At 33.7% G+C, this 26,701-nt stretch overlaps 2 protein-coding genes across 2 annotated transcripts in view; one reads left to right on the top strand and one right to left on the bottom strand.

Annotated features, from left to right (window-relative positions):
• The window catches only part of LOC140446443 (octopamine receptor beta-1R-like), a 54,470-nt gene extending 38,276 nt beyond the window's left edge, over nucleotides 1-16,194 (bottom strand). The window contains exons 1-2 of the mRNA XM_072538996.1: nucleotides 16,106-16,194; nucleotides 13,988-14,230 (exon numbers count right to left, since the gene is read on the bottom strand). Coding sequence (XP_072395097.1) covers nucleotides 13,988-14,230; nucleotides 16,106-16,194 — 332 coding nt within the window. The remainder of the gene's footprint in view (nucleotides 1-13,987; nucleotides 14,231-16,105) is intronic.
• Nucleotides 16,195-16,676: 482 nt separating this feature from the next.
• LOC140446444 (uncharacterized) lies at nucleotides 16,677-21,884 on the top strand. Its single transcript, XM_072538997.1, has one exon. It carries the CDS (start codon nucleotides 16,677-16,679, stop codon nucleotides 21,882-21,884), a length of 5,208 nt encoding a protein of 1,735 aa, XP_072395098.1.
• Nucleotides 21,885-26,701: the final 4,817 nt, after the last annotated feature.

Below are 26,701 nucleotides of genomic sequence, written 5' to 3' on the forward strand. Positions count from 1 at the left end.
TTTTCAACTCCAAACTGTTGGTTATAATTTTTTTATGGCACTTTTAGCTGCAGAAAACGGTGTTTTTTGATTATTTTTATTTTTATTGTATCAAATCAACAAAAAATGAGTAAAATATTATAAAATTACAAAAAAATACTTTAATTTGAGATTTGCTACATTAAATTGAAACCAAAAGTTTATGGAAATTAACGATTATCTCCAAAATTGTCAATTGTTCACAATTTTTTATTTTTGAAATAACTTTTGTAAACATCTTTTTATGTAAAAACCACTATATTGTTTGTAGCCCATTTAAATTAAAAATCGAATGAGACTTCGTAAATTCGATTGGTCAATCTCTTTTTGAGATACGTTTAATTGTTTATAAAAATTCTTAAATGTTTATAAATTTTGCAGGGCCAGAACATTTTTGGCAAAAAATATAAAGATCTAATTCTAAACAGATTCTCCTCTTGGTTAATTATATTTTGATGTAGAAATAAAAATATTTGCTAAAATAATTTTTCTACCCCTTATTGGGATAGCGGGCTATTGCAGGGCTTTGAAATTAGAGCGACTTTTGCGTTGTAAATTAATTAGCTACAGCGCTCCCTATCATTATACACATTTTTCTTATAGCTAAATTCAAGACAAAGATTTAAATAAAAAAAAGTTTTCTACGACCAATAGAAGTTGAGTTAGCTTAGTTTGTTTAAAATATCACATCTGATTTGTTTATAATAAATAAGAATTAAAATTGGCGGCATTCAATAGCCTATAGTTTACGAATAATATATAATTTTTATTAAAAAAAAACGGCAATTTATAGTCAAAAGTACTGATTTTTCGGCTAGTAGAATTGGCTCGATGGTGGCGGAACTCTTCCCGTGTCGAGAGAAAAAATTCGTTACTTCAAATTCTCAGCGCTCGGAAAGTTTATTATATCTCTGTTAAATACAGACCAAGTTTTTTTTAATGTCATAGACATTAGTCATTCAGCCAGTTACAGTAGATTCTCCAATCAGACAAATGCACAATCCTATCCCTAATAGAAAACTCACGGATAATTAATAGAAGAATATACGACAAGGAATCTTACAGGGTCACTTACTTTTTGTCTAGGGGCCCATCAAGACATTCTTACTAGACAAAAAAAACTGGAATACGGATAAGGTGTTACAACATTTAGGGTAAACAAAGGATACAAATCTAAACTTCCACACGATCATGAAAAATTCCACTCGCGTACAAATTCTATAGAACCGTGCATATGTCTGACAAGAAATCTATAATGATATTATATATTTGTTTTGAGCCTGTAGCCAGTAACGACTGGATATTAAATGGTGCATACATATTAAATTCGATTAATTTTTTGTAGAGAGAGTTTGAATGCTATTGAAACTTAGGAGATTCAAAAAAGATGCGATCAATATCACCGAGTTTTCCGCAATGTTTGCAATTATCATCTTCAAACACATTTATTTAATATAAATAACTTAGATAGCACGCATGTCCAAAGCCTAGTCTAATTATGGTGGTTATATATTTACGTGGAGATTTAAAATTCTTAAACCAAGTAGTTTGTGGAGTAACTGTGTTATATCTTGTTTGGTTTGTAAAGCAGTAAAGACTCCATTGATCTTTCCATGTCGATAGCTGTTTTTTTTAAATCGTAATGTCATCTGATACACATAGAGAATATGACAATAAAGTGCCTAATATTATACTGGTTTTAGCTATGTAATCCACATATTCATTATCTTTGAGACCAATATGTGCCTTAACCCAAATAAATTTTATATTAAAACCAGAGTCTGCTAGGTGCTTTAATTGATTATTTATTAAAAAAATATAAGGATTACTAAATGTTTTGGGTAAAAAAGGGTTTTTTTATGTTCTGTAGAACTAAAAGAGAGTCTGAAAGAATTAACAATTTTTTAATATAAGAGTTTTTAACATATTTCAAAGCTTCGAATATGGCCAATGATTCCGCCGAGAAAATTGAAAACTCATTGGAAAGTTTGTACTTAAATTTAGAATCTCCTAAGTGTAGAAAATAGGCACAGCCAGTCCCTTCTATTGATTTAGATGCGTCTGTATATATAACTGTGGCATCACTATAACAGTTCAAAACAGATCTCAGAATATTGTTGCTCATTTTGTTGTTGTCATTGTATGTGGGTATTATAACTTCAGTTTTATGGAAGAGAGCAAATAAGTCTAAATGTTTGTCCATTTTGGCCAAATTCTTTGAAAAAATAGAATTGTTCTGTAAAGCAGTGCACAAAGGTGAAGATGGCTTTTTAATCTAATATTTGTGAGTGAGATATGATTCTTTAAGTTGACGTATACTAGAAAATAATTTGGGATTTGTTGAGTGGGCTTTGAGTACCCATTTTTCGCTTAATAAATTTCTTCTTATCGCAAGAGGAGGCACATAAGCTTCAACATATAGTGGTTGTATAGGGTTAGATCCAATATCACCTAAACAGACCCTTAAGACAGAATTTTGAAAAATGTCAATTTTTCTTAGAAGAGTTCTAGACGCAGAACCATAGAGAGTAGCACCATAATCTATAATGGACCGTATATAAGCTTGTAAAACAATAAGTATGTTTCAACATCGCAACCCCACCACACTCTAGCTGTCATTCTAAGAAAATTACTACCTTTGTTGAATCTATCCAGCATATATTAGATGTGTTGTTTCCAATTCAATTTTTTATTCAGGGTAAGGCCCCAGGTATTTGACATGGTTTTAAATGTAAAAGATTGATTATTAAGAAGTATATTTTGATGTAGAGAAAGGTTGTATCTTGTAAAGACAGATACTGCTGATTTGGCAATTGATAAATTTAAGCCGTTCTCTAAGTACCATGAGAAAAGAGAACTACATACTCTGCTTAGGTTTTGCATACCATTTTCATATTTCTTACTTTCTGTTTACACACAAAAGTCATCTGAATATTGTATTATTTTGAATGGGATGTTGTTTATTTGCATATTATGTATGTCAGAGGTGTACATATTAAACAAAATTGGCGATAATGCCGAACCTTGTGGTATGCCGTGATAGTTGTGTCGAGGTCCTATTAGTTTGTTATTATAGTCTCTGACGTAGATTACCCTGTCTGTAAAGAAACCGATAATTGTGTTAACGAAAGCAACTCGCAAATGAAAGAAATTTACCATTTTAAATTTCACGATTGACAAACAAACTGATTCAGATGCTTCTTCAATATCCAAGAATAGGGCTGTTAAATAGTTATTGCTAGTTTAGTTATTCTGTACATCTACAACAAGTGTTGTTAAAGCGTCTAGAGTTACAAAACCACTTTTGTATCCAAACTGGTTTACTGGTAGTAAATACTCTTTTTGTATCCACCAATCTAATCTAAATTTTATAATCCTTTCTAGGGTTTTGAATACGCAAGAGAGTAATGATATTGGTCTATATTATGAACTCACAATATTTGGATCCTTTCCGGGTTTAAGGATAGGAACCACTAAGATATTTTTTAAGGAATCGATAACTAGGTTATTTTGGATGATATCATTGAAGATATGTAAAATATGGTTTTTTGTAACCTTTGGTAGGTTGATTAACATGGGGTATTTTACATGATCGATTCCAGGAGAAGTATTAATGTGGTTTTTAAGGGCGAAGTCTAATTCAGTTTTAGTAAAAGGGTTTATCTGAAAAGTCTAATTCAGAAAGTGACTATTTGAATGCTGGCTTTGTGTGAGCTGTGTAGGCGAATGTTGAACCCATGGAGGAGATACTATATTAAAGAAGTCATCTAACAAAAGTATTATTGAAGGGTTTTGTACCATTATGTGATTTTCGGTTTATTTTGTTAGCCTGTGACCATATTTATTTAGAAAAAGTATTTTTGCTTAAATTAGAACACCATTTGATCCAACTAGCTTTGGCTTTTTGTTTCAGCTGCTTTTTAGTATAAGCAGTAATTTTCTGACATTTTAGATAATTATCAAGGGTTGGTGAACATTTATAAACTGCTAATGCTTGTGTTCTGTTATTAACAGATCACATTCTGGGTCCCACCATGGCGGAGGGGATCGATTTTTGAATTTAAAAATTTTGTATTGAGGAATAGATTTATTAGTAGCATTATTAATGCAATCTATTAGAAAGTTATAATTTTCATGAGTATTAAGGGAGCTACTTTTATTGGAAAACATGTTTTCAAATAAGGATGTATACAGGCACCAACTGGCCTTTTTGATATCCCATTAGCTTTTTGAATAAAAAATTGTCTGCGATGTGTTGGTTATTAAAAAATTCATATATATATAGCAAAATGATTGGAGCCTAAGGTGTCAGATAAAACTGACCAGGTGATTTTACTAGCTATATTAGCTATGCAGAGGGAAACGTCAACCATCGATTTTTGCGTACCATATCTAGGAAGATATGTAGGTTCTCCATTATTCAAAATTACAAGATCTAGATCCTCAACACTACTAACAATTTGGTGACCAACTGCATCATTTTGTAATGAGCCCCACAGTGAGTTATGAGCATTCATATCTCCTCCAATTATAAAAGGTTTTTGGAAGTACGAATTTTGTGTGGTCTATATATAGATAGAAAACTTAATTCTGTTGTATTAATTTTAACGATAGCTCCGCAAGCGCAGACTAAAATTTCATCGTTAAAATTGTTTCTAATATTTATTTGACAAAATGGTATGGTTGTTTTAATTAAGATTCCAACACCTGCATACCCGTCATACCTGTCTTGGCGAATTACATTATAACCTTTAAATATATAAATCTGATTTGGTTTGAACCAAGTTTCGCATAATAAGGCAATGTCAATATTTTCAAGTGTTAAAAAATGATCTAAACTGTTTTTATTCGAAATAACGGATCGAGCGTTCCATTGGAAAATTTTTAATGATTTAAGTTGTTATTTATTGATGATATCCTTCAAAATCGTTTTTATTCTATGGTAAATACTATCTTGACTTATTGTTTTTATATCATCTACAGTTTGAATATTTGTGATTAAATTAAAAATGTAATTGGAAATAAGTGTTTCTGGAACTGTCTGATCTGGTTTATTTTGACAATTAGGGGATGTTTAAATTAGCAGGAAGGGGTATAGTGGGCCCAAAATTAAAAGGAAACATAGGTGCATTACGTGGGGATTGTGGGGTAAGAGAGATTAATTTTCGTTTTTTCGTTATGCCATAGTGACTTGAGGAGGGTTGTGATGTGTTAGTTGATGATATGTTTTGGTTTATACTCGTGATTACTTGTGTGGCAGCAGAAGGGGTTGAATTTTTTGTGAATGTTGACAGGGGAGGAAAACTGTTTTCGATAGTTTCTAGTGTGGAATATCTATTCTGAGTGAACAATCCCCCCGAGAAGGATGATTCACACTAAGTTATTGCCTCGATGAAAGAAGTTTTTTGCTCAATCATTACGTTTTTGATCTTCATCTGCAGTTCATATTTTGGACATTTCTTAAAAATGGATACATGATCCAATTATTTTGATCGTATTTGGTATCAACATCTCTAATTAGACATTTAATTTCTAGTAGATGATTACTAATATAAGGTACCACATTTTCATTTTTTATGTTTAAATATTTAACCAAATTATTTGCATCAGAAATTGACCTTAACAAAACTTTAATTCTGTTTTTTCCAATGGCTTTAATTATTGTCATTGTTTGTTTTTTCTATGTAAACATAAACATTATTAAAATTGAACTTATCTGATTTGACGTTGAAAAATTTTATCGCTACTGCTTTTTGGGATGTTAGAGTTTATGGTTCTGGCAAGATTGTAGTACGGTAACTGGTTTTGTTCGCATTTTTCGCAATCGAATCATCACAATTTTCTATTAAACTAAATTCATTAATACGCAGTAGTTAAAAAAGATTATATTATTTGGAAAAAAAGTATGTATCTGTATAAATATATATATATATATATATATATATATATATATATATATATATATATATATATATATATATATATATATATATATATATAGAAAAGCAATCCTCAGCGACCCAAGCCGACCGATGACCCGGAAGCAGACTCAGCATAACCGAACTAATAAATAGATGCAACATCAATTTTTAAACGTTCTTTTTAATTTGTAATTCAATTGTTAAACAAAAGTTCCATAATTTATAATTTGTGATTTCTCAAAAAAAACCTTTTTTTAAAATACAAGTTTAAGTGCTCCCAACATTTCTGGCAATGCGAACAGGATTCTTCGTACAGAAACTACCCGTTTCCTGGTCAACTTCAGTTGTTCGATGAGAGTCCATTGAACCTGGTATCAGAAGGAAGAGCATGCAGAGAACATCATTCATGATCGTCATCCTGTAAGTCAATTTTCCTTTTTTCCTTTATGAGCATTTTAAACGATATTTCTAGAAATAATTTAGAAGTTTTATTTGAAAATCTTATATTAGATACTACTAGTTCTAGTTCTAAATATAATATTCGTAATTCAAAAAAATATTTAAATAAATCGAAAATGCGCTACTTTGCCTGAATTTTCTACTGGAGATAATCTCTCCACATTTATTAAATCTGTTGATAATTTAATTGTATTTTTGGGTACACAAGATATTACCCAGCCACAAGAATTTGTTTTAAATGCCAATATCGCTTCTCTAGGGCGAACCTAGAGATTTTTTGAATTATTCCAATAAAACTATTTGGACTGAAATTCGGCCTACTTTACTCGCTAAATATGGCGATAGACGTTCCGAAGAAATTTTAGTAAATCAGTTATCTACTACGGTATAAAAACATAACGAAAACTACGACCAATATCACCAAAGGGTTTCCAATAACTTAAATGATCTTTTACAGCATATCACTCTTAATGAAAATCCTGCCACAGTTGCCTTCAAAACCCCTTATTTTAAGAATATTGCTCTTAAAACATTTTGTACGGGCATAAATGACCCCTATTGTGAATATTTGTCTCATTTTCAAATTAATTCTCTCGCAGAAGCCCTCCAAAATTGCATTTCGTATGACAATCATAGAAGTCAACAACAGTACATGAACTTCTTTAAAAGTCAACAAAACAAGCGATCTAATACATTCAGACAAAAACCAAATAATTCAAATCAAAATAATTCAGATAGGTTTAATAATAGAACCAACAATCAGCCCAATTTTCAAAATAACTTCATGTACCCCCCTCGTAATATGCAAGAGCCCACATTCAATTTTCCACGACAACCTAGTTATAATCTTTCAGAAAGAAATCCTCCACAGGCTAATCAAGCCAGCCCTCCTAGAAATTATTCTCAGCCCAATAACTTTGGCAATAATCCAAATTTCAGAAAACCTCTCCCAAAAAATCTGTACAATAGACGAAATATTCCAAATCAAAATCAAAATTATACTTCTCCTGTGAGTGGTGTACAAACAATCTCAAGCAATCAACCCATGACTGTTTCTACAAGAAGAACTCAAAATTTTAACATTGATACTAATATTGACGAAAATCCCGAAAATTTCACACAAAACGTCGAAACAGACAGTTATGATCATTCTCAGGATTTGCAATACGGCCTTTTCAAAGACGACCCACCTCTTCTATAAATTTAAATAATATTAATAACTATCCCCGATTACCATACTTTATCATGCCTAAAACTGGATTGAAAGTTTTAATCGATTCAGGAGGTTCTGATACAATTATTTCCCCTCAAGCTTTAAAATATTTTAATCCATCTCATATTTATGAAAAACTATTTACATTAACTTCAATGAATGTGACTTGCAAATATTTTCAAAATATAAAAACTCCTTTACTCAAATGTATGAATGTAAATTATATTATTGATGCGCGAATTGCTGAATGGAATCGCGAATGTCATATTTTACTCGGCAATCGTGATTTAGAAAATTTACAAGCTGTTATAAATTATCAGACAAAAACGTTGACCCTTAAGAGTGTCGGTGTCATAATTCCATTTCAAACACTGTATAATAAAATTCCAGTAGACAGTGCGGAAGGTGAAATACTATTCCCTGAAACCAGAATTAATCACGTAGTTATACCAGAGTCCATTCACATTGCGAAAGACAATTACATAGATAATATTTCTCTCTGTAATCATATTCAACTTGAACCCATCCATGTAGAAAAATTAAATAATTATGAAGTGTCAAATGGCCCAACAAACTTTGATCCTTCTGTTATTAGAACTAGTCATTTAAATTTAGAAGAAAAAGATAAAATTTTAAAATTGTGCAAAAGATACAAAGACATTTTTTATGATGATAAAAATAAGTTAACTTTTACTTCTGGCATTAAACATGAAATTAGAACGCGAGATGAAAATCCTATTTATGTAAGAGGATTTAGGCATCCAAAAAAGATGCAAGAAGAAATTACACAACAATAAATTATTAGATAATGATATTATTAGACCTTCCATATCGCCGTTTTCTGCTCCTGTCTGGATCGTACCGAAAAAAGCCGATGCATCCGGAGAGCAAAAATTCAGGATGGTAATTGATTATCATAAACTTATCATAAACGAAAATACGATAGATGATAAATACCCTTTGCCCAAAATTGACGAGATATTAGACAATCTCGGTAAAGCCACATATTTCACAGTTCTCGATCTTGCTCAAGGTTTTCACCAAATCGAGGTACATCCCAATTCCATCGAGAAAACTGCCTTCACAGTTCCTCATGGTCATTTTGAATTTACAAGGACGCCGTTTGGTTTAAAAAATCCCCCAAGAACTTTCGAAAAATTGATGGACAATGTTCTTAGACCTTTTCTTCATAAATTTTGTTTTGTATATATGGACAATGTTATTATATTTTCTAAGTCTTTACATGAACATCTTGTTCATATTGCTACAATATTCGATACATTCCGAAAAAATATTTTGAAAGTACAATTGAATAAATCAGAATTCCTCACAAAAGAAGTTGCTTTTTTTGATCACTTAGTAACCGCTGATGGTATTAAACCAAATCCTAGCAAAATAGACGCTATCCAAAAATTTCCATTGCCAAAATCAGTCAAAGAAATCAAATCCTTCTTAGATCTTATAGGATATTATCGTAGATTTATACCAAATTTTGCGAAAATTACATCTCCTCTTTCAAATCCCCTGTACATAACTAAGAAAAAACATCGACCTAAATTACAAAATCCCTATTCAACTCATTGTATTCCCAGTATAATCATTTACACGACCTAGATAAAGACAACTTACATAAAATAACTAAAAAACAGAAAAAAGGACTTTTTAATTTTCTTGGTACAGCTATTAAATATGTAGCGGGTAATTCCGATAATTCAGATCTAGATATGTTAAGAACACACATTACAGCTATTGAACTTAAAGAAAATGAAATCATAAAAAAATTTAACAATCAAATCTCATTTGGACAGTCAATTGATACGAGATTCGAGAAACTTATAAACAAAATTAATAATAATAGTTTTGTATTTCTATCCGCAGTCAATAAATTGGCTGCCGATTTTGACGGTTATGTTGCTCTACATAATGAAATAATTAACCTTCTAAATATTAATGAATTTCTCATGAAACTTATCAGAACAATCACTTTATCTCATTTAGATATTCCAAATATTGAATTATTTACATTAAATGAACTCGAAAGTTTAAAAGAAAATCTTCAAATTTATTCAAGAAAGTCCCTCCTCATCGATGATAATCATCCTTATGAACTTATAGAAGCATCTAAAGCCCTTGTTTGTGTCACTTCTCAAACAATGTTCATAATAATAAAAATCCCTATCCTAGACATTAACCTATACCTCACCTATAGAATTTATCCTATCCCTAATTCAGATCACATTATGATATTGCCACCCACACATTTCTATGCTAACAATAAATGGTACGAAGACTGTAAGGGACATGCTGAGTACATAGTTTGTACGAAATTGATCAAATCGAGATGCTCCATACCCAATGTTCAAAATTGCACTAAAGTCGTTGTCACAGAAAACTTCTTTCAAGAAATCAATAAAGTAAAATTATTAGGAGTAGTCAATCCAATAAAGATTGAAGAAGAAAAAGTCATAACCAGTAGTATCCTAATGACGGACGAACCAATTAACATAGAAGGAACCAAATTTAATAAAAAGACTACACAAGAAATCTCCATCCCAGAAGTCGTTCCCATAAAATTGATGCCAGAGCATAAAATTCAAATTGAAAAACTCAAAATTCTAGAGACCCATGGCCAGCTTCAGAAAATAGAAACATTGGATCCTCTTCCACAAATTTCAACGGGACTTGGCACCACTAGTTTAATTTTAATAGTTTTCCTCTTATTATTCATTTTTATTTTTCTAATAAAAAAGAAAAAAGAATTTCCAGACTACTTTTTGGGCCCAAACTACAGCCTGAACAAATTCAAATCCTGGATCAGCTCATCGCAGAAGTTTCCCAGACTTCGAGGACGAAGTCAATTCCAGAGGAGGAAGGAGAAATGCAATCCTCAGCGACCCAAGCCGACCGATGACCCGGCAGCAGACTCAGCATAACCGAACTAATAAATAGATGCAACATCCATTTTTCAACGTTCTTTTTAATTTGTAATTCAATTGTTAAACAAAAGTTCCATAATTTATAATTTGTGATTTCTCAAATAAAACCTTTTTTTAAAATACAAGTTTAAGTGCTCCCAACATTTCTATATTCAAAATTAAAACTAAAGATAAGATTAATATGATTATAAGACCTAATATTCAAGTCAACAGTCTCCCTGGTTGAACCGCGTCGATTATCTTTGCGCCGAGCTTTCGACATCCTCTTTAATGTCCTCTCCAGGGCTTTCGAGGTCTCAGTCTGCCAAGCTCTCAGACAATACTACACTGATCACTAACCAATGCATTACTGCTACTGGAAATAGAGGACGGTTCATTTATACCGTTGATGGTGGAGCGGACGATATTTTCTTTATAAGAGGTAGCTATGTTAAAGGTAACTGTATGCCGTCATTCCTTGTATTAAGATAATTTGGCCTTTTTTCAATTTTTATGGTTTATCAGATAATTCTTGGTTTATAGAAGCGGATGAGGGCTATGGTTCTGGAGTTTTTAAAATCAATTTTGTCACCTGTATGTAGATAATCTTGACCTAGAGCTGAAATTTAATTGGAATTGTAAACAGGAATGGAATATTCATAAATCGTATTTTGGATTCTACGATTTTTTGGCCTATATAGGATCGGGGCAGTCTACAAAAGGAATTTCATAAACTTTTGGTGTTGTTCTTTTGGAATGTTGTCTTTAATTAATCGGACAAGGGATGAAAGTTTTTGTGGGGGTACGTATTGTCCTTATTCCTCTTGGCTAATTTTTTCAGTAACACATTTAATGTAAGGACGACAAGATTTCGTATGATAAGGGTCTGAGTCTTTGGATTGAGATTGAGTGGGAGACTGATGTCTGTGGATGCTCCTATTGATGTGATTTTCGCGGTAACCGTTTGGAAAGATGACTTGTTGTAAACTAGAGAGCTTGGCGAGTCTATTTGCATCATCGCGTATTGATCTGGAAATACGGGTATTAATGACTAAATTATTTTTTGTGAAGGTGCATGATGAGAGTTGGCATGCAAGTTCTACGTTACACACAATTTTAACTTAATTATTCTTATTGCTGAAGTCAACACAAAGACAAGTGAAATTGTAGTTAGCTTAATTTGTTTAAATTGTGATACAGGTGAAGGTAGTTTGGCTTCTCCCCATCTTTTTCACTCTGACGTCGTTCAAATCAAGAACGGGCAATTGGATGGTGACGTATAAGGGGTCGTTGGAAAGAGGATAGCTCAAAGAGAAAATAATAAATGGATTGGGTCAGAAGGTGAATTATTAAAAAAACCTTAAACTTATAGTGCCTAATCAACATACAGGATCGCGCTATATATATATATTATATGACAATAAAATCAGATATTACAGCACGCCAACAGGGCTTTAGATACGTATGTTTGCTACAATCGTACAAATCGTGATATACAAGGAATTATGTGATAAGATTTATATATATATATATATATAAATATATTATATATATATATAAATATATTATATATATATATATAAATATATATTATATATATAAATATATATATATATATATATATATATATATATATATATATATATATATATATATATATTATAGATATAAGTAAAATGTAATGGCATGTCTCGCAAAACAGAAAACCAAAAAAATATATCGATGGAAGCCAAATACGTATTTCTGACTATTGGTCGTCTTCAGTACGGTGCAGCCATGTTAGAAAAGGAGCATGTTAACTTGGGAAAGGATCACTACTTTTCTATACATTCCCTTGCTCAACTGTTTCCATCACTCTCTGTTGTCCCACTCTCCATAATTTAGGCTTATCTTGCTCATAGCGTCATCTACTTCGTTCATTCAGGATCTTCGGGGTCGTCCCCTTTTCCTTCTTCCTATGTTCCTATGAGGCTCCATTCGGTTATTCTCTTTATCCATCTGCTGTCGCTAGTTCTTATTAGGTGTCCATACCACTTTAGTCTTTTTTGTTCCATATATTTTAGTATGTCTGTTTCTATTGATGTTCTTTGCTTTATTTTGTCATTACTTCTCCTATCCACTCTTGTTATTCTGCTACATCTTAGCAGGCATTCCATCTCTGTTGCTACTATCTTACTGCTGTTTTTCTTGTTTATAGGCCAATTTTTAGCTCCATATGTCCTAATACTTCGCACTAATGTTTTATAAATTTGTGTTATCAAAGAGAACACAGAACAAGATTTATTTAATAGAACACAATTACAAAGAAGAATCAAACATAGCGGCATTCCATAAAGACCGTAAGCTTATTTTAATTTAAATTACGCTAAATGTTTTTTGAATAAACAATAACAAATTTAAGGATTAATTTGCAAAAATTATTAAAATTGAAGGTTTTTGTACTGTTAATATTCCACATAAAAATCAACTTTTGAGCTCAAAAAGCAATGTCTTAAATTTTATTATTACTAAATTAATCGATTAAATTTAAACTCAATAAGAGAAAATGTATACTTAATTAGAGGATCGAAAGATGTTTAAAAGGGATATAAATTTTATATGTATACAGAAACAATGAGCAGGGAATTGACGTAAATATGAGTTTAAATTTTTGTAATTTATAAACGAAGAAGTTTCACAAGCAATAAATTGCAAAATATTTTACATTATTTTTTAAAGTTTTACAAACGAAATACATTTATATATAATTTTTTGAACTTGAATTTTTTGATACAAAACGACGAATATTCTTTACTTTTATAGAATGATTGTTTAATTTAATCAACCAGCAACCAGTTGTGAGATTCAGACATTCGAAAGAGGGGCTTAATGAAATTTAATTTTAAGGCGGTAGACAGCTAGTTTTATATTATCTAATAAACAAAGGATAACTGTAAGAAAAGGCAAATAAAGTGGTAGACAAATCAAAATAAATAAAGTATAATAATAAATATACTGGTAATAATCAAATGCATATTAAAAAACTTGAACTTAGATAGAAATTCTTCGGTTTAGAACTAAAAGTATAAAGTGAAACTATTTACTAAAGTATACAAAAATAAATAAAGCAGAAACCTCACCTTCGTTGGGAAACATTACCATTAGATTTTTTTCGTTAACATATTCGTGAGATGCTCCAGAATAAGGATCAAGATATCGCCCACGCAAAAAGTGGCCAGCATTTGTTTAAACCTTCTTTCACAAAAAATTATGACAGAGATGAATAATGTATCCTTGCATTATTTTACTGTACTGAAAATTTTCCAAGTATTCAGGTTACTATCTCTCTCATTTTTTACTTCCTTACTTTCAAAAATACATGGATGGTGATTTATTGATATAATTCCTTTCTTAATCAGTATTGGACATAATCAGTAATATTGCATAATTTATCTTTTAAAAATCCTTTTAATACAACTTACCATAGAAAGAAAGGTAACCAGCACGCTAAAAACGCAGATACAATAATTCCTAACGTCCTGGCAGCTTTTCTTTCTCTCTTCATTTTGCTACTGGAACCTGGATCCGTAGCTACGGCCTCGGCAGCTGCAGCTTTGTCGTCGGACACAAGGCCTTCATCAACTGATTGTCGTAACGAAGTCAAACCGGCGGATATGCCGTTAATTTGAAGGTGCTTGTTAAGAAGGGCTGCAGCGACTTTACTCCTAAAACAAATAATTTTAAATTAACTATAATACAAATACATTTCCCTATAACTTCTTATCTTTTAATAGACATAACAGAAAATTTGTCATTGAAACTCAGAATATACAATAGAAGTAAATATGAATGATGCTAGAAGTGTGACATAACTTTCTTAAAACAATACTATTATGTAACAATAAAAAACACTGAAAACTTTGTTTTTATAACTTAATATATTTGCCTTCTTCTTCTTCTACGGCACTACAGCCCAAAATGAGCCTTGGCCTCCTTTATTTTTTGCCTCCACCCTTGTCTGTCTGTGGCTGCTCTTCTCCATACACGGACTCCTAAAAGTGCTTGTGCGTCGCTGCTTACTGTGTCTCTCCGTCCGGCTCGCGGAGATAAAGAATACGACCGGGGTCAGAAAGCCCTGCCTGTCGTAAGAGGCGACTAATGGGTAGGAATAGGGAGGTGGAGAGCCGTCGTTTGAGGTGTCGGGTTGGTAGAAACGCACACGGTCGCTTCGGCGACACGGTCACCGGTCTACATTCCTAGTATCCGAGACGAGACTACTCGTGGGACCACTCTACTCCCATTCCAAAAGAGCCTGGTGAGGTTGAACGAGCTGGGCCCGTAAATACCTCTCCTGACCGTGGTCAGGAGGGGTGTGGACACACCGCGCCTGACGGCGGTCAGGAGCGGTGTAGGTGCCCCGGCACGTACCCACCGGGAGATCCAAGAGTGGTAGAGGAGAGATCCTCGGCGGCGACCTGTCTACGTGTGAGGTGGAAATTCCTCCGCCTGCCGAACCTACCCGCCCGTAGTGTGGGAGTAACGGGTAGGCAAGGTACTCACAACACAGGTACTACGGGGAAGGTGGAGCCCCCGCGGGTTGCGTGTGCTAGACGTGTCGTGGTAACCCTACGGGGTACCCCCACGGGGGGACCCACGGGACGTCTTTGGTACGCGCCCCGTGGCACCTTCACTTTGGTGTCGGACTCGTAGGGGCAGAGGTTTCACTAACGGGCGTATGCCGAAAGGCCAGGTAGCCCAGGGTCCTGCCAGTTTTTTAATTGGAGGGCACGCCATTCAAGTCATGCTTACTGTGTCTTCCCAGCGCTTTCTTGGCTTTCCAACTGGTCTCTTTCCCTGCATTCTGGCGTTCAGTGCTCGTTTTGGTAGCCTATCCTCTCCCATTCGTATCACATGTCCGGCCCATTGCAATCTTTGTATTCTAATGAAGTCTGACAGGGGTGTTTCCTTATACAGTTGATAGAGCTCGTTGTTATATCGAATTCTGAAGATTCCGTTTTCCCTCACAGGTCCTAGTATTCTCCTCAGTACTTTTCTTTCGAATGTGTCGAGTTTGTTTTTGGATGTTTCTTTCAGGACCCATGCTTCGCTGCCATAACATGCTATTGACCGAATTAAAGTTTTATAGATTCTCATCTTTGTATTTCGGTGGACACTTTTGGACCGAAATATATGGGAGAGGGCAAAATAAGCTTTGTTTGCCTGCGTTATCCTTTTTCGTATTTCTCCATCCTCTGCTCCATCGGCATATATTTCTACTCCCAGGTATGTAAACTTTCCAACCGTTTCAATGTCATCTTCATGCATAATGTTTTGTGGGATTATATTTCTTCTCGTCTGTACCATTATTTTTGTTTTTTCTGTGTTAATTTCCAGACCTAGCCTTTTCGTTTGTGTTTTTAACTCTGCGTATGCTTCCTGTGCTCCTGTTGATGTTCTACTCATAATATTAATATCATCGGCGTAGGCAGCCAGTTGAACCGTTTTATTGGTCAGTAGGTTTTCTCGTCCAGTTTGCATTTGCCTAACCGCATACTCCAGTGCCAGTGTTAGAGACTGCAAACATCGGCAACGCAGCTTACCAGCCAGATGGTCCGTGCCGAGGTGGCGTCTTAAATTCAAAATTCAACAGAGAGAGACCTTCACCGACCGCCGTGGTGTGAAGACACATTTTTATTCATATTGTAAATTTAGTAAATAAACCCCTTATGCGTAAGCGAATGCGTTTTAATTCGACCAAATAAAAATAATATACAGTCCACTCAGTTCATATACATAAATTGATCCATCGACCGGATATCAGTAATCAGCATAAACGTTAAAATCAAAGTGATTTGATACTCGAAAACGGACAGTTTCATCCAGTAATTCTTAAGTGCACGTGTAACCAAGAGCATATCATCCAAAACCAAGCTGTTGTAACGTTGTACCTGACGCCAGAGGGTGGCCAGAGAGCTAGCGGCGTTGCCTAAAATTCAAAGAGTGAGTACAAAAATCCTTTTACCGAATTTATTCCTCCAAAAAATAAAATAATTTCTGTTTGTGTGAATACTGCTTGATTTATTCTTCGAAAGAATTTATACGAATTTATTTTTTCGTTTCTTAATTTTTAGTAGTAAGTTAATAATAATTTTATTTATAACTAAAATAAATATGAATACCGAAGAGCAAATAAAAATTGTAAAACGAAAACGGGGTGCAGTAAAAGCCAAATTAACCCATTTTAAAAACTTTTTAAATGATTTGGAAACGGAGACAAGGTCTGAAATTCATATTTTAGAGGACGCGATTTACAATTTAAATTTACGTATCGAAGAAGCGAATAAAATAATACAAAATTACGAGGAATCGCAGTTAGAGTTAGAGGATTTAGTTGATGAGGATGAATTAGAAACTTGTTATACCGAACGCGAGGAATTTACGAAATCTTTTTATTGCGAATTGGCCCGAAGTAAGCGAATACAATCTAAACTTTCTCGGCATAGTACAGATTTATCAAATAACAGTTCATACTCGGAAAATGCATCGGGTAGTCAAGTAAACGATTTTAATGGGTTTCGTCTTCCGCCAGTTGAGGTACCGAAATTTAGTGGTAGTCATGAAGATTGGTTGGAATTTCACGAGACTTTTAGCTCGTTAATACATACAAACAGTGCACTACGGAATTTTCAAAAGTTTCATTATCTTAAATCTTCACTTTCAGCTTGCGCGTCCGAAGTAATAGCATCAATTGAGTTTAGCGAGGCAAATTACATTATAGCGTGGAATTTGCTTTGTGAACGCTATAATAATGAAAGACTTCTTGTTCATAATCATGTAAAAGCATTATTTAATTTAGATGTTAAAACATGTGAGTCGTCAAAAATATTACGGTTTTTGATAGATTCTATTTCAAAACACTTAAAAGCATTAAAACAATTAAACCAACCCACCGAACATTGGGATACTTTAATAATTTACATAGTAACTTCTAAGTTGGATAATAAAACAGCGCGAGAGTGGGAAGAATTTAGATCGAAAATGCAATATCCAACAGTGCAAGATTTAAAAACATTTTTAAAATCAAAGGCTGATTTGCTGGAAACAATAGAATCTAAACGCGATACATCTTCAGGAAATACCTCTTCTTTTCATAAAAAACAATCCAGAATATCTCAATCGTTTGTCAATACGGAAAATGTTTCTTTAAGAAACAATAATACAGCTGATCGTTCGGGAAATAACATGACTTGTGCTTTCTGCAAACAAAATCATTATATTCGAAACTGTGCAGAATTTCTTAAACTTTCCTCAGCAGAAAGAAATACGCATGCGAAAAGACTTAGATTATGTATAAATTGTTTACGACCTGGTCACATAAATACGGTTTGCAGATTAAGCAACTGCAGAAAATGTAACGGTAGACACAATACATTATTACATATACAAAATGACGAATACAATAGACGCGAAAATAATACTACAGAGAACTCAAATGTATCTCTAACTTGTTCAAATATTTCTCAGGAAAACGTTTTACTTGCCACAGCTTTGGTACAAGTAATTGATAAATTTAATAAACCTCATACCGTACGCGCGTTGCTAGATTCAGGTTCCCAATCTAGTTTTATTTCATCAAATTTATGCGATATACTTAATCTCGAAACAGAAAATATCAATATGGCCGTGGTAGGTCTTAATAGTAGCAAATCCCATATTAAGAAAAAATGCGAAATTTCTGTGGAGTCGCTACATAGTGCATATTCGGTAAAATTATCATGTCTTATGATAAACGAAATTACTGGAATCCAACCAACTACTGTTGTTAATATCAATAGGTTAAATATTCCAAAAAATATAATCCTTGCTGATCCAGAATTCTACAAACCAGGTCCCATAGACTTGCTCATTGGAGCAAATTTATTTTGGAATTTGATGCAAATTGGACAAATACGTCTAGGATCAGATCAGCCAGTATTACAAAAAACTTCTTTTGGATGGATAATTTCTGGAAACATTACAGAAAATTCGAATGTATCTCACTGCAATCTGTCTTTAAATGGTGATATTCAAAAACAACTAGAGAAATTTTGGTTATTAGAAGAATGCTGTGTAAAACCCACAATATCCGAAGAAGAAGCGTCATGCGAACAACATTTTGTTGAAAATACGAAACGCGATGTAGAAACGGGCAGATTCGTAGTATCTATTCCGTTTAAAACGGGTACAGATGAATTAGGTGATTCGGAAGAACAAGCGCGAAGGCGATTTTTATCATTAGAACGAAAACTTAAGCATAATTCGGATTTACGTAAAAAATATGTCGATTTTATGAATGAATACAAAGCGTTAGGTCATATGACCAAAGTAAATAAATTGAATACAAATGCTATTCACTATTACTTGCCACACCATGGAGTACTTCGAGAGGAATCTGTTACTACAAAGCTTCGTGTTGTCTTCGATGCTTCGGCTGCCACATCCACAGGTTTATCACTTAATGACCTACAAATGGTAGGCCCAACAATACAAAGTAGTCTTTTGTCAATACTCTTAAGATTTCGAATTCATGCATTCGTGATAACAGCCGACATCGAGAAAATGTATCGGCAAGTAATGATTAATCCAAAAGAGCGATCATTGCAACGAATATTTTGGCGAAGTAATCCCAACGACGAATTAGAGATATACGAATTAAACACAGTTACGTATGGTACTGCTTCAGCGCCTTTTCTAGCAATTCGTTGCATCATGGAGCTAGCCTTAAATTGTGAAGGGAACAGTCCAGATTTATCTCAAATAATTAAAAACGATATATACGTAGACGATTTAATTACGGGTGCTAATTCTATTCAAGAAGCGGTGAGTTTAGGCGTGGGTATTTCACAAATTTTATCTGAAGGGTGTTTTAAATTGCGAAAATGGCACTCAAATAGCGATACGATACTTAGAATAATAAAGGGCGACGTACCTTCACAGAAGACCAATTCACCGGTTCAATTCAGTGAAGATCAAAACACAAAAACATTAGGTCTCGGTTGGTCATGCGATTCTGATTCTTTGACGTTTAAAATTGAACCAAATGCTATAGACGGTCGTGTAACTAAAAGAATCATTCTTTCGGCTGTGGGTCAAATATTTGATCCACTAGGCCTTTTAGTGCCTTGTATTATTAAAACGAAGATTATACTTCAAAAGCTTTGGCTAGAGCGATTAAGTTGGGACGAATCAGTTCCTCAGCCGTTACATGGTGAATGGCTTAAGTTCAAATCTGAGATTCCGAAACTTAATTCATTAATTATTCCACGTCACGTAACATTACCAAATGTACGATCAATTGAATTACATGGTTTCTCGGATGCTTCCGAGCGCGCGTATGGAGCATGCATCTACGTACGTTCTATTACTCGAACTAATCAAGTTTCAGTTAGGCTTCTATGCGCAAAATCTAAAGTAAGTCCGTTGAAAACTATTACGATTCCCAAACTCGAGTTATGCGCAGCTGTTGTTTTATCCAAATTATGTACAATTGTTAAGGATGCACTTAACAACACAACATTTGAAAGAGTGACCATATGGACAGATTCCACAATCGTGCTAGGTTGGTTGAAAACGGAACCACACCGATTAAAAACGTTTACCTCTAATAGAGTTGCCGAAGTACAAACTTTAACTAGTTCTTGTGATTGGCGGCACGTTTCCTCAAAGGACAATCCCGCAGATTTAGTGTCACGCGGTATCAGTCCATATGAGTTGGAAGTATCTAATTTGTGGTGGTCTGGTCCAAGTTGGTTAAACAAATCCGAATGCGATTGGCCTCAAGAGGTAAAGTGTCCAGAGAACTTGCCTGAATTAAAGTGTGGATCAAATGCATTCTTAATACGTGCGTTGGAACCAGTAGTAGATATAAGTCGCTTCTCTTCATTGAGCAAGCTAATTGGAACTGTAGCCTTTGTTCTAAGATTCATTTCAATGATCTCAAATAAAGATTCTAGACGAACAAATGGTCCTCTTAATACTGAAGAATTAAGAAAGGCATACAAGCTTCTTCTCAAAATGTCACAAAGAGAGTCATATACCGTAAAGATAAACAACTTGTTAAACCGACAAGAAATCAATACTAAAAGCAAAATTCTTAATCTTAATCCTTTTATCGATCAGGAAGGTTTATTAAGAGTTGGTGGTCGTTTAACAAATTCAGATTATTCGTATGACAAGAAACATCCCATTATCGTGTCGGCACACAATCCGTTAACCAAATTAATTTTTAAATCAGAGCATCTAAAATTGATGCATGCCGGCCCACAACTTTTGCTTAGTTCTTTACGTCAGTCCATTTGGCCGGTATCAGGAAGAAATCTTGCTAAATTAACAGTTAGACAGTGTGTGACTTGCTTCAGATTCAATGCGAAGAACACAAATCCTATAATGGGTAATTTGCCGAAAACTCGATTTGATGCTGGTTATCCATTCAAGGTTTGTGGGGTAGATTATGGCGGACCTTTTATTATTAAAAATCGATACGGTAGGGGCAGTAAAACTTCAAAATGTTATATGGCACTGTTTGTATGTTTTGCTGTCAAAGCAGTTCATATTGAGCTAGTTTCTGATCTTTCGACACATACTTTTTTATTAGCACTAAAACGATTTATTAGCAGACGCGGAAAACCTCAACAAATATATTCTGACAATGGTACTAATTTCGTTGGCGCGAATCACGAATTACAAGCGTTAAGTAAGTTTTTGATTTCAAATCAAAATAAAATTTTGGAGTTGTGCTCATCCGAAAATATAAACTGGCACTTTATTCCAGCACATTCTCCGCATTTCGGTGGCCTCTGGGAGGCAGGAATTAAATCAAGCAAACATCATTTAAAGCGAGTTGTAGGTAATAATATTCTAACATTCGAAGAGTTATCAACAGTTTTTGCACAGATCGAAGCGATTTTAAATTCCCGACCCCTCTCACCACTCTCTTCCGATCCTAACGATGAAAATCCATTAACTCCTGCTCACTTTCTCATCGGCAAACCGTTAATAGCAACACCAGAACCCGACATCACAGATTTACCTACTGGAAGACTTTCTCGTTTCCAACTCCTGGAACAAATGCGACAGAACTTCTGGCGACGATGGTCGAAAGAATATATATCCGAATTACAGCAGAGGGTTAAATGGAAAAAGACGCAGAGAACTTTATCACAAGGCTCCATGGTACTCGCGAAGGAGGATAATATCAATCCGTTGAAATGGAGACTGGGTCGTGTTCTGGAGTTACATCCTGGAAAGGATGGAATTTGTCGAGTGGCATCGATCCGAACTGCAACTGGTGTCATTCGTCGAGCTTTTCCAAAAATTTGCCCACTACCAATTCAAGATTGAAAGCAGGTCCTTTCAAGGCCGGGGGCATGTTAGAGACTGCAAACATCGGCAACGCAGCTTACCAGCCAGATGGTCCGTGCCGAGGTGGCGTCTTAAATTCAAAATTCAACAGAGAGAGACCTTCACCGACCGCCGTGGTGTGAAGACACATTTTTATTCATATTGTAAATTTAGTAAATAAACCCCTTATGCGTAAGCGAATGCGTTTTAATTCGACCAAATAAAAATAATATACAGTCCACTCAGTTCATATACAGCCAGGTTAAACAATGTTGGTGCCAGCCCATCTCCCTGATTTAGTCCCTGCGAGATTTTGAAAAAGTCTGTCCGGTTGTTTTGTATTCGTACACATGCCTGAGTTTCATCCATTGTGGCTTTAATGAGTCTAATCAGCTTATGTGGTATTGCTAATTCTGCCAATATATAGTATAGTCTGTCCCTTTTGACTGAATCGTATGCCTGTTTGAAGTCTACAAACACGTTGTGAACATCAATGTCGTGTTCCCACGATTTGCTCAAGACCTGCTTGACTGTAAATATTTGATCCATTGTCGATCTTCCCCGTCTGAAGCCCGTCTGATATTCTCCAATAATATTTTCTGCTAGTGGTTGGAGTCGCTGGTTTAAAATATACGTGAGGACTTTATACGCTGTACATAGTAGAGAAATTCCACGGTAGTTTTTGCACTGGAGTTTGTCTCCTTTTTTATAGATTGGGCATACTATACTTTTCTTCCATTCGTCGGGTATTTTCTTTTCTTGCCATATTTGCCTGAATTATTATTTGTTCTAAAAGCTGGTGTTATTTCTTTATTTTTTATGTGTTTGACTATTGCTGTTGATATTTTGTCTGCATATATAATCGAGCAGAAGGTAACTGGGTTTTTTCTATGGTGGTGTAAATACTAATTTCGTGGCTTTCTTGTGTAGTTTTTGATTTAAAATTTTATTAATTGTTTGTTCGTTGTACCCATTGTTTACTGCTATTTGTTTAATGATATTTAATTCTGTCTCAAAGTTGTATTTTGACATCGGAATTTCTGTTAATCTATGTAACATGCTATGATAGGCTGCCAGTTTATGTTTAGTAGAATTGGATGATAAATTGTGTATAGTCTTGTCAGTATGGGTAGGTTTATGAAATACAGAGAACTCATGTTTGTGTTTAAGTGTGATAATTTTTAAATCTAAAAAAATTATGGATTGATTTTGTTCTGTTTCTATTGTAAATGCAATATGACTCTGGAGTGCAGTAATATACGATAAAAATTGGTTAAGTTGCTTGTTAGTTTCCGTAAAATATACCAGTACATCCTCTACATAAAAATATCTGATAGTAATGGGCTTAGAGGACTACCCAGTATAAGTCCTGCCTTATAACACTTATAAGACTTAAAAACCAACATGAATTCACCGTATTTCATAAACCTATCCATACTGACAGGACTATACATAATTCATCATCCCATCCTACACAACATAAACTGGCAGCCTATCATAGCATGTTACATAGACTAATAGAAATTCCGATGTCAAAATACAACTTTGAGACAGAATTAAATATCATTAAGCAAATAGCAGTAAACAATAGGTACAACGAACAAACTAATACAATTTTAAATCAAAAACTACACAAGAAAGCCCTAAAATTAGTATTTTCACCACCGGAGAAAAAACCCCATACCTTCTGCTCGATGACATATACAGGCAAAATATCAACAAAAATAGCCAAACACATAAAAAAGAAAGGAGTAACATTAGCTTTTAGAACAAATAACTTAGGCAAATATATTAAAAACAAGAGCCAAAATTAAGAGCACTTAGACAGTTGTGTATACAAACTAAAATGTGGCGACTCTCCAAAAATTTACATCGGCCAAACTGGTAGAACTTTTAACAAACGTATAGCAGAACATAAAGAGGCTTTCAATAATAGAAAAACAGATTCTACATAATGCACTTCACCTTCTAGATCATAATCATTCTTTTAATGACAAATTTCAAATTTTTCATATCCAAAATAAAGGCTTTAAGCTATCTTTATTGGAATCTATGGAAATTAACAAATTGAAAAACAGAGACATAATTTTGAATGCTCCTCAACCTATTTCGTTAAAGACTATAAAGTGTAAACACATAACAAAAATAGGCCACTTGAGAAAGACTATCTGCCGAAACCGCTATAGTGATAAGATTTTATAATAAATTTTGTAGAAGTTTTGAAAACATAGTTTTCAGTGTTTAATTGTTATATAAAATAAATTTCCATCAAGTAACGGTTGAGTTCATCACAATACTATTAATTAATAAAGCAACTTTGTATGTGGAATCGGATTGTCTCTCTACTTTCAACTAATCTTTTTCATGTTTAGTTTGTACCAAATACAGTACCAAATACTGTTCTAAACCTAATAATTTTTCGTAGTAGTCACTGTCAATTTAAAATAAACAAAACTTATATAAACCATTTTATATAAAATTATTCACATACGTGCTAAGATTGTTTTGTGAAAACCACAATTTTATCATATCTGATAGAAAGTAGAAATGGTCGATAAAGGACGGAAGACCCTTTTTGGTTATCTGTTAACTTGTGACAGCACACGTGTAGGTATACTAAATTGTTTTGACGTTTAGAAAGACACAACGGACTTTCTGAAATTCCCTGGGCTCCTGAGGCCTTCATTTGCGATTTGGTTTTTCGACAAGAAATAAATTGTACCTACTTGTTGGTAAACATTAACTAAAATGTTTAAGTTCAGATAAGCAATCTAATTATTAGATCATGTAAATTGTCTAAAATACATATACAGGGTGTTTCAAAAAGGTATGTCATCAATTAAATCACGCATTCCGGGGACAAAAATAAATTGATTGAATCCAACTTACCTTAGTACAAGTGTACACAAAAAAATTAAAGCCCTTTGAAGTTACTAAATAAAAATTGTTTTTTTGCATTATCAAACTACTTGACATTTTGTAATAAAAATGGATACGTTACTTTCTTGTTCTGAAAGCGTTTTTCATAAAAAAGAAACAACAAAATCTAAGCGCGTACGTCAAGTCAAATGAATTTTATGGCATCATTAGTTTAACACATTATTTTTAAAATTGTTTTGCCTCTTATCAGTTTTTTCAAAAAAACATTGAGTTACGGCCCTTTTCATTAACCTTTAAAAAATTACGTGCAAATAAATAAATGACTTAAATAAATTAACAAGTACAAAAAATGTCTATAACCTCTATAAATATGATATTACAATAAATGTTCAAAATGATCCCCATTATCTTCAATCCACATTCGGTATCGTTTTAATAAAGAAGACCCAATGCGCTAAAAAATCATATTTTTCTGACGAAATTGATTTGCAGCTTCAATTAGTCTATCCCTTAATTGTTGTTCGTCCTCTATTGTTACAGAATACACTTTTTCTTTCATAAACCCCTTAAAAACAAAAGTCCATGGGGTTAAGATCTGGACTTTTGGGTGGCCAAGAAATAGGTGCGTCACGACCCCTTCCAATCCACCGACCAGGATACTGCCTGCAAAGTTATTCCCGGACTTCATTACTGTAATGCGGTGGAGTGCCATCTTGTAGAAACCACATATTTTGCCTTATTGCAATATTCACTTCTTACAAATACTCTTGATATAATAAATCGTTTGACAAGAACTGCAAATAATTATCACCATTTAAATTGTTGGGAAGAAATACTGGGCCTATTAGATTGTTATCCACAATTTCTGCCCAAACATTAACTTTGAAAGTCCTTTGGTGATGAGTCGTTTTTTTGGCGTGAGGATTTTCATCGGCCTAAATGTGCTCGTTATAATGATTTGTTACTCCATTTCTACTAAAGGTAGCCTCGTCAGTAAACAAAATATTTCTAATAAAATTAACATTTCGAGTGTTTTCAAAATTACAATTAAAAACCCTTACGTAAGAAACATTTAGTTGAGCAGCTATACCCTTTGTACTTGTTCCAGGGACTTCTTCAATGATTTCTAAAATGTCTTCATCAGTGGCATCCATTATTAGACGACCACTATTGCAAGCAACTTGCGGTTGGAATGTACCCGTTTCCCGTAAATGACGATTAATGGTCAGAAATAGTCTATCAAGTGTATTTCGATTGGGGTATTTTACTGCATAACGCCTTGCGGCTGCTGCACTATTTCCTTGACATTCACCTACGATATTCTCGATAGTTTATTGAAATCATAATTTATTCTGATCCAACTTACACAAAGTTAAATACATATCTGCCATTTCCTGAAATGTGTAGGCCATTGTAATATCAAAATTTTTAATATTAATCTTATTTACACAATAAATGATAGCTATAAATGATTGACTATTATTGATGGAACTGTTTGTAATTATTGTATCCGTAGAAACTAATTGTAATTTTATGACCAACTAGGAAAAAACTAGTTTTTCGAAAAGTGATAAGAGGCAAAAAAGTTTTAAAAAGAATTGTGTTAAACTAATGCTGCCACAAAATTCATTTGATTTGAACGTACTTTGAAATTCTTTCTGTGCGCTTAGATTTTGTTGTTTCTTTTGTATGAGAAACGCTTTCAGAACAAGAAAGTAACGTGTCCATTTTTATTACAAAATGTCAACTAGTTTAGGAGATAATTCAAAAAAACAATTTTTATTTTGTAACTTTAAAGGGCTGTAACTTTTTTTATGTACACTTTTGTACTAAGGTAGGTTGGATTCAATCAATTTATTCTTGTCCCCGGAATGCGTGATTTAATTTATGACATACCTTTTTGAAACACCCTGTATAGTGCATCTGTATTGATATAT

Source organism: Diabrotica undecimpunctata, chromosome 7 (assembly GCF_040954645.1).
Source record: "Diabrotica undecimpunctata isolate CICGRU chromosome 7, icDiaUnde3, whole genome shotgun sequence".
Lineage (NCBI taxonomy): Eukaryota > Metazoa > Arthropoda > Insecta > Coleoptera > Chrysomelidae > Diabrotica > Diabrotica undecimpunctata.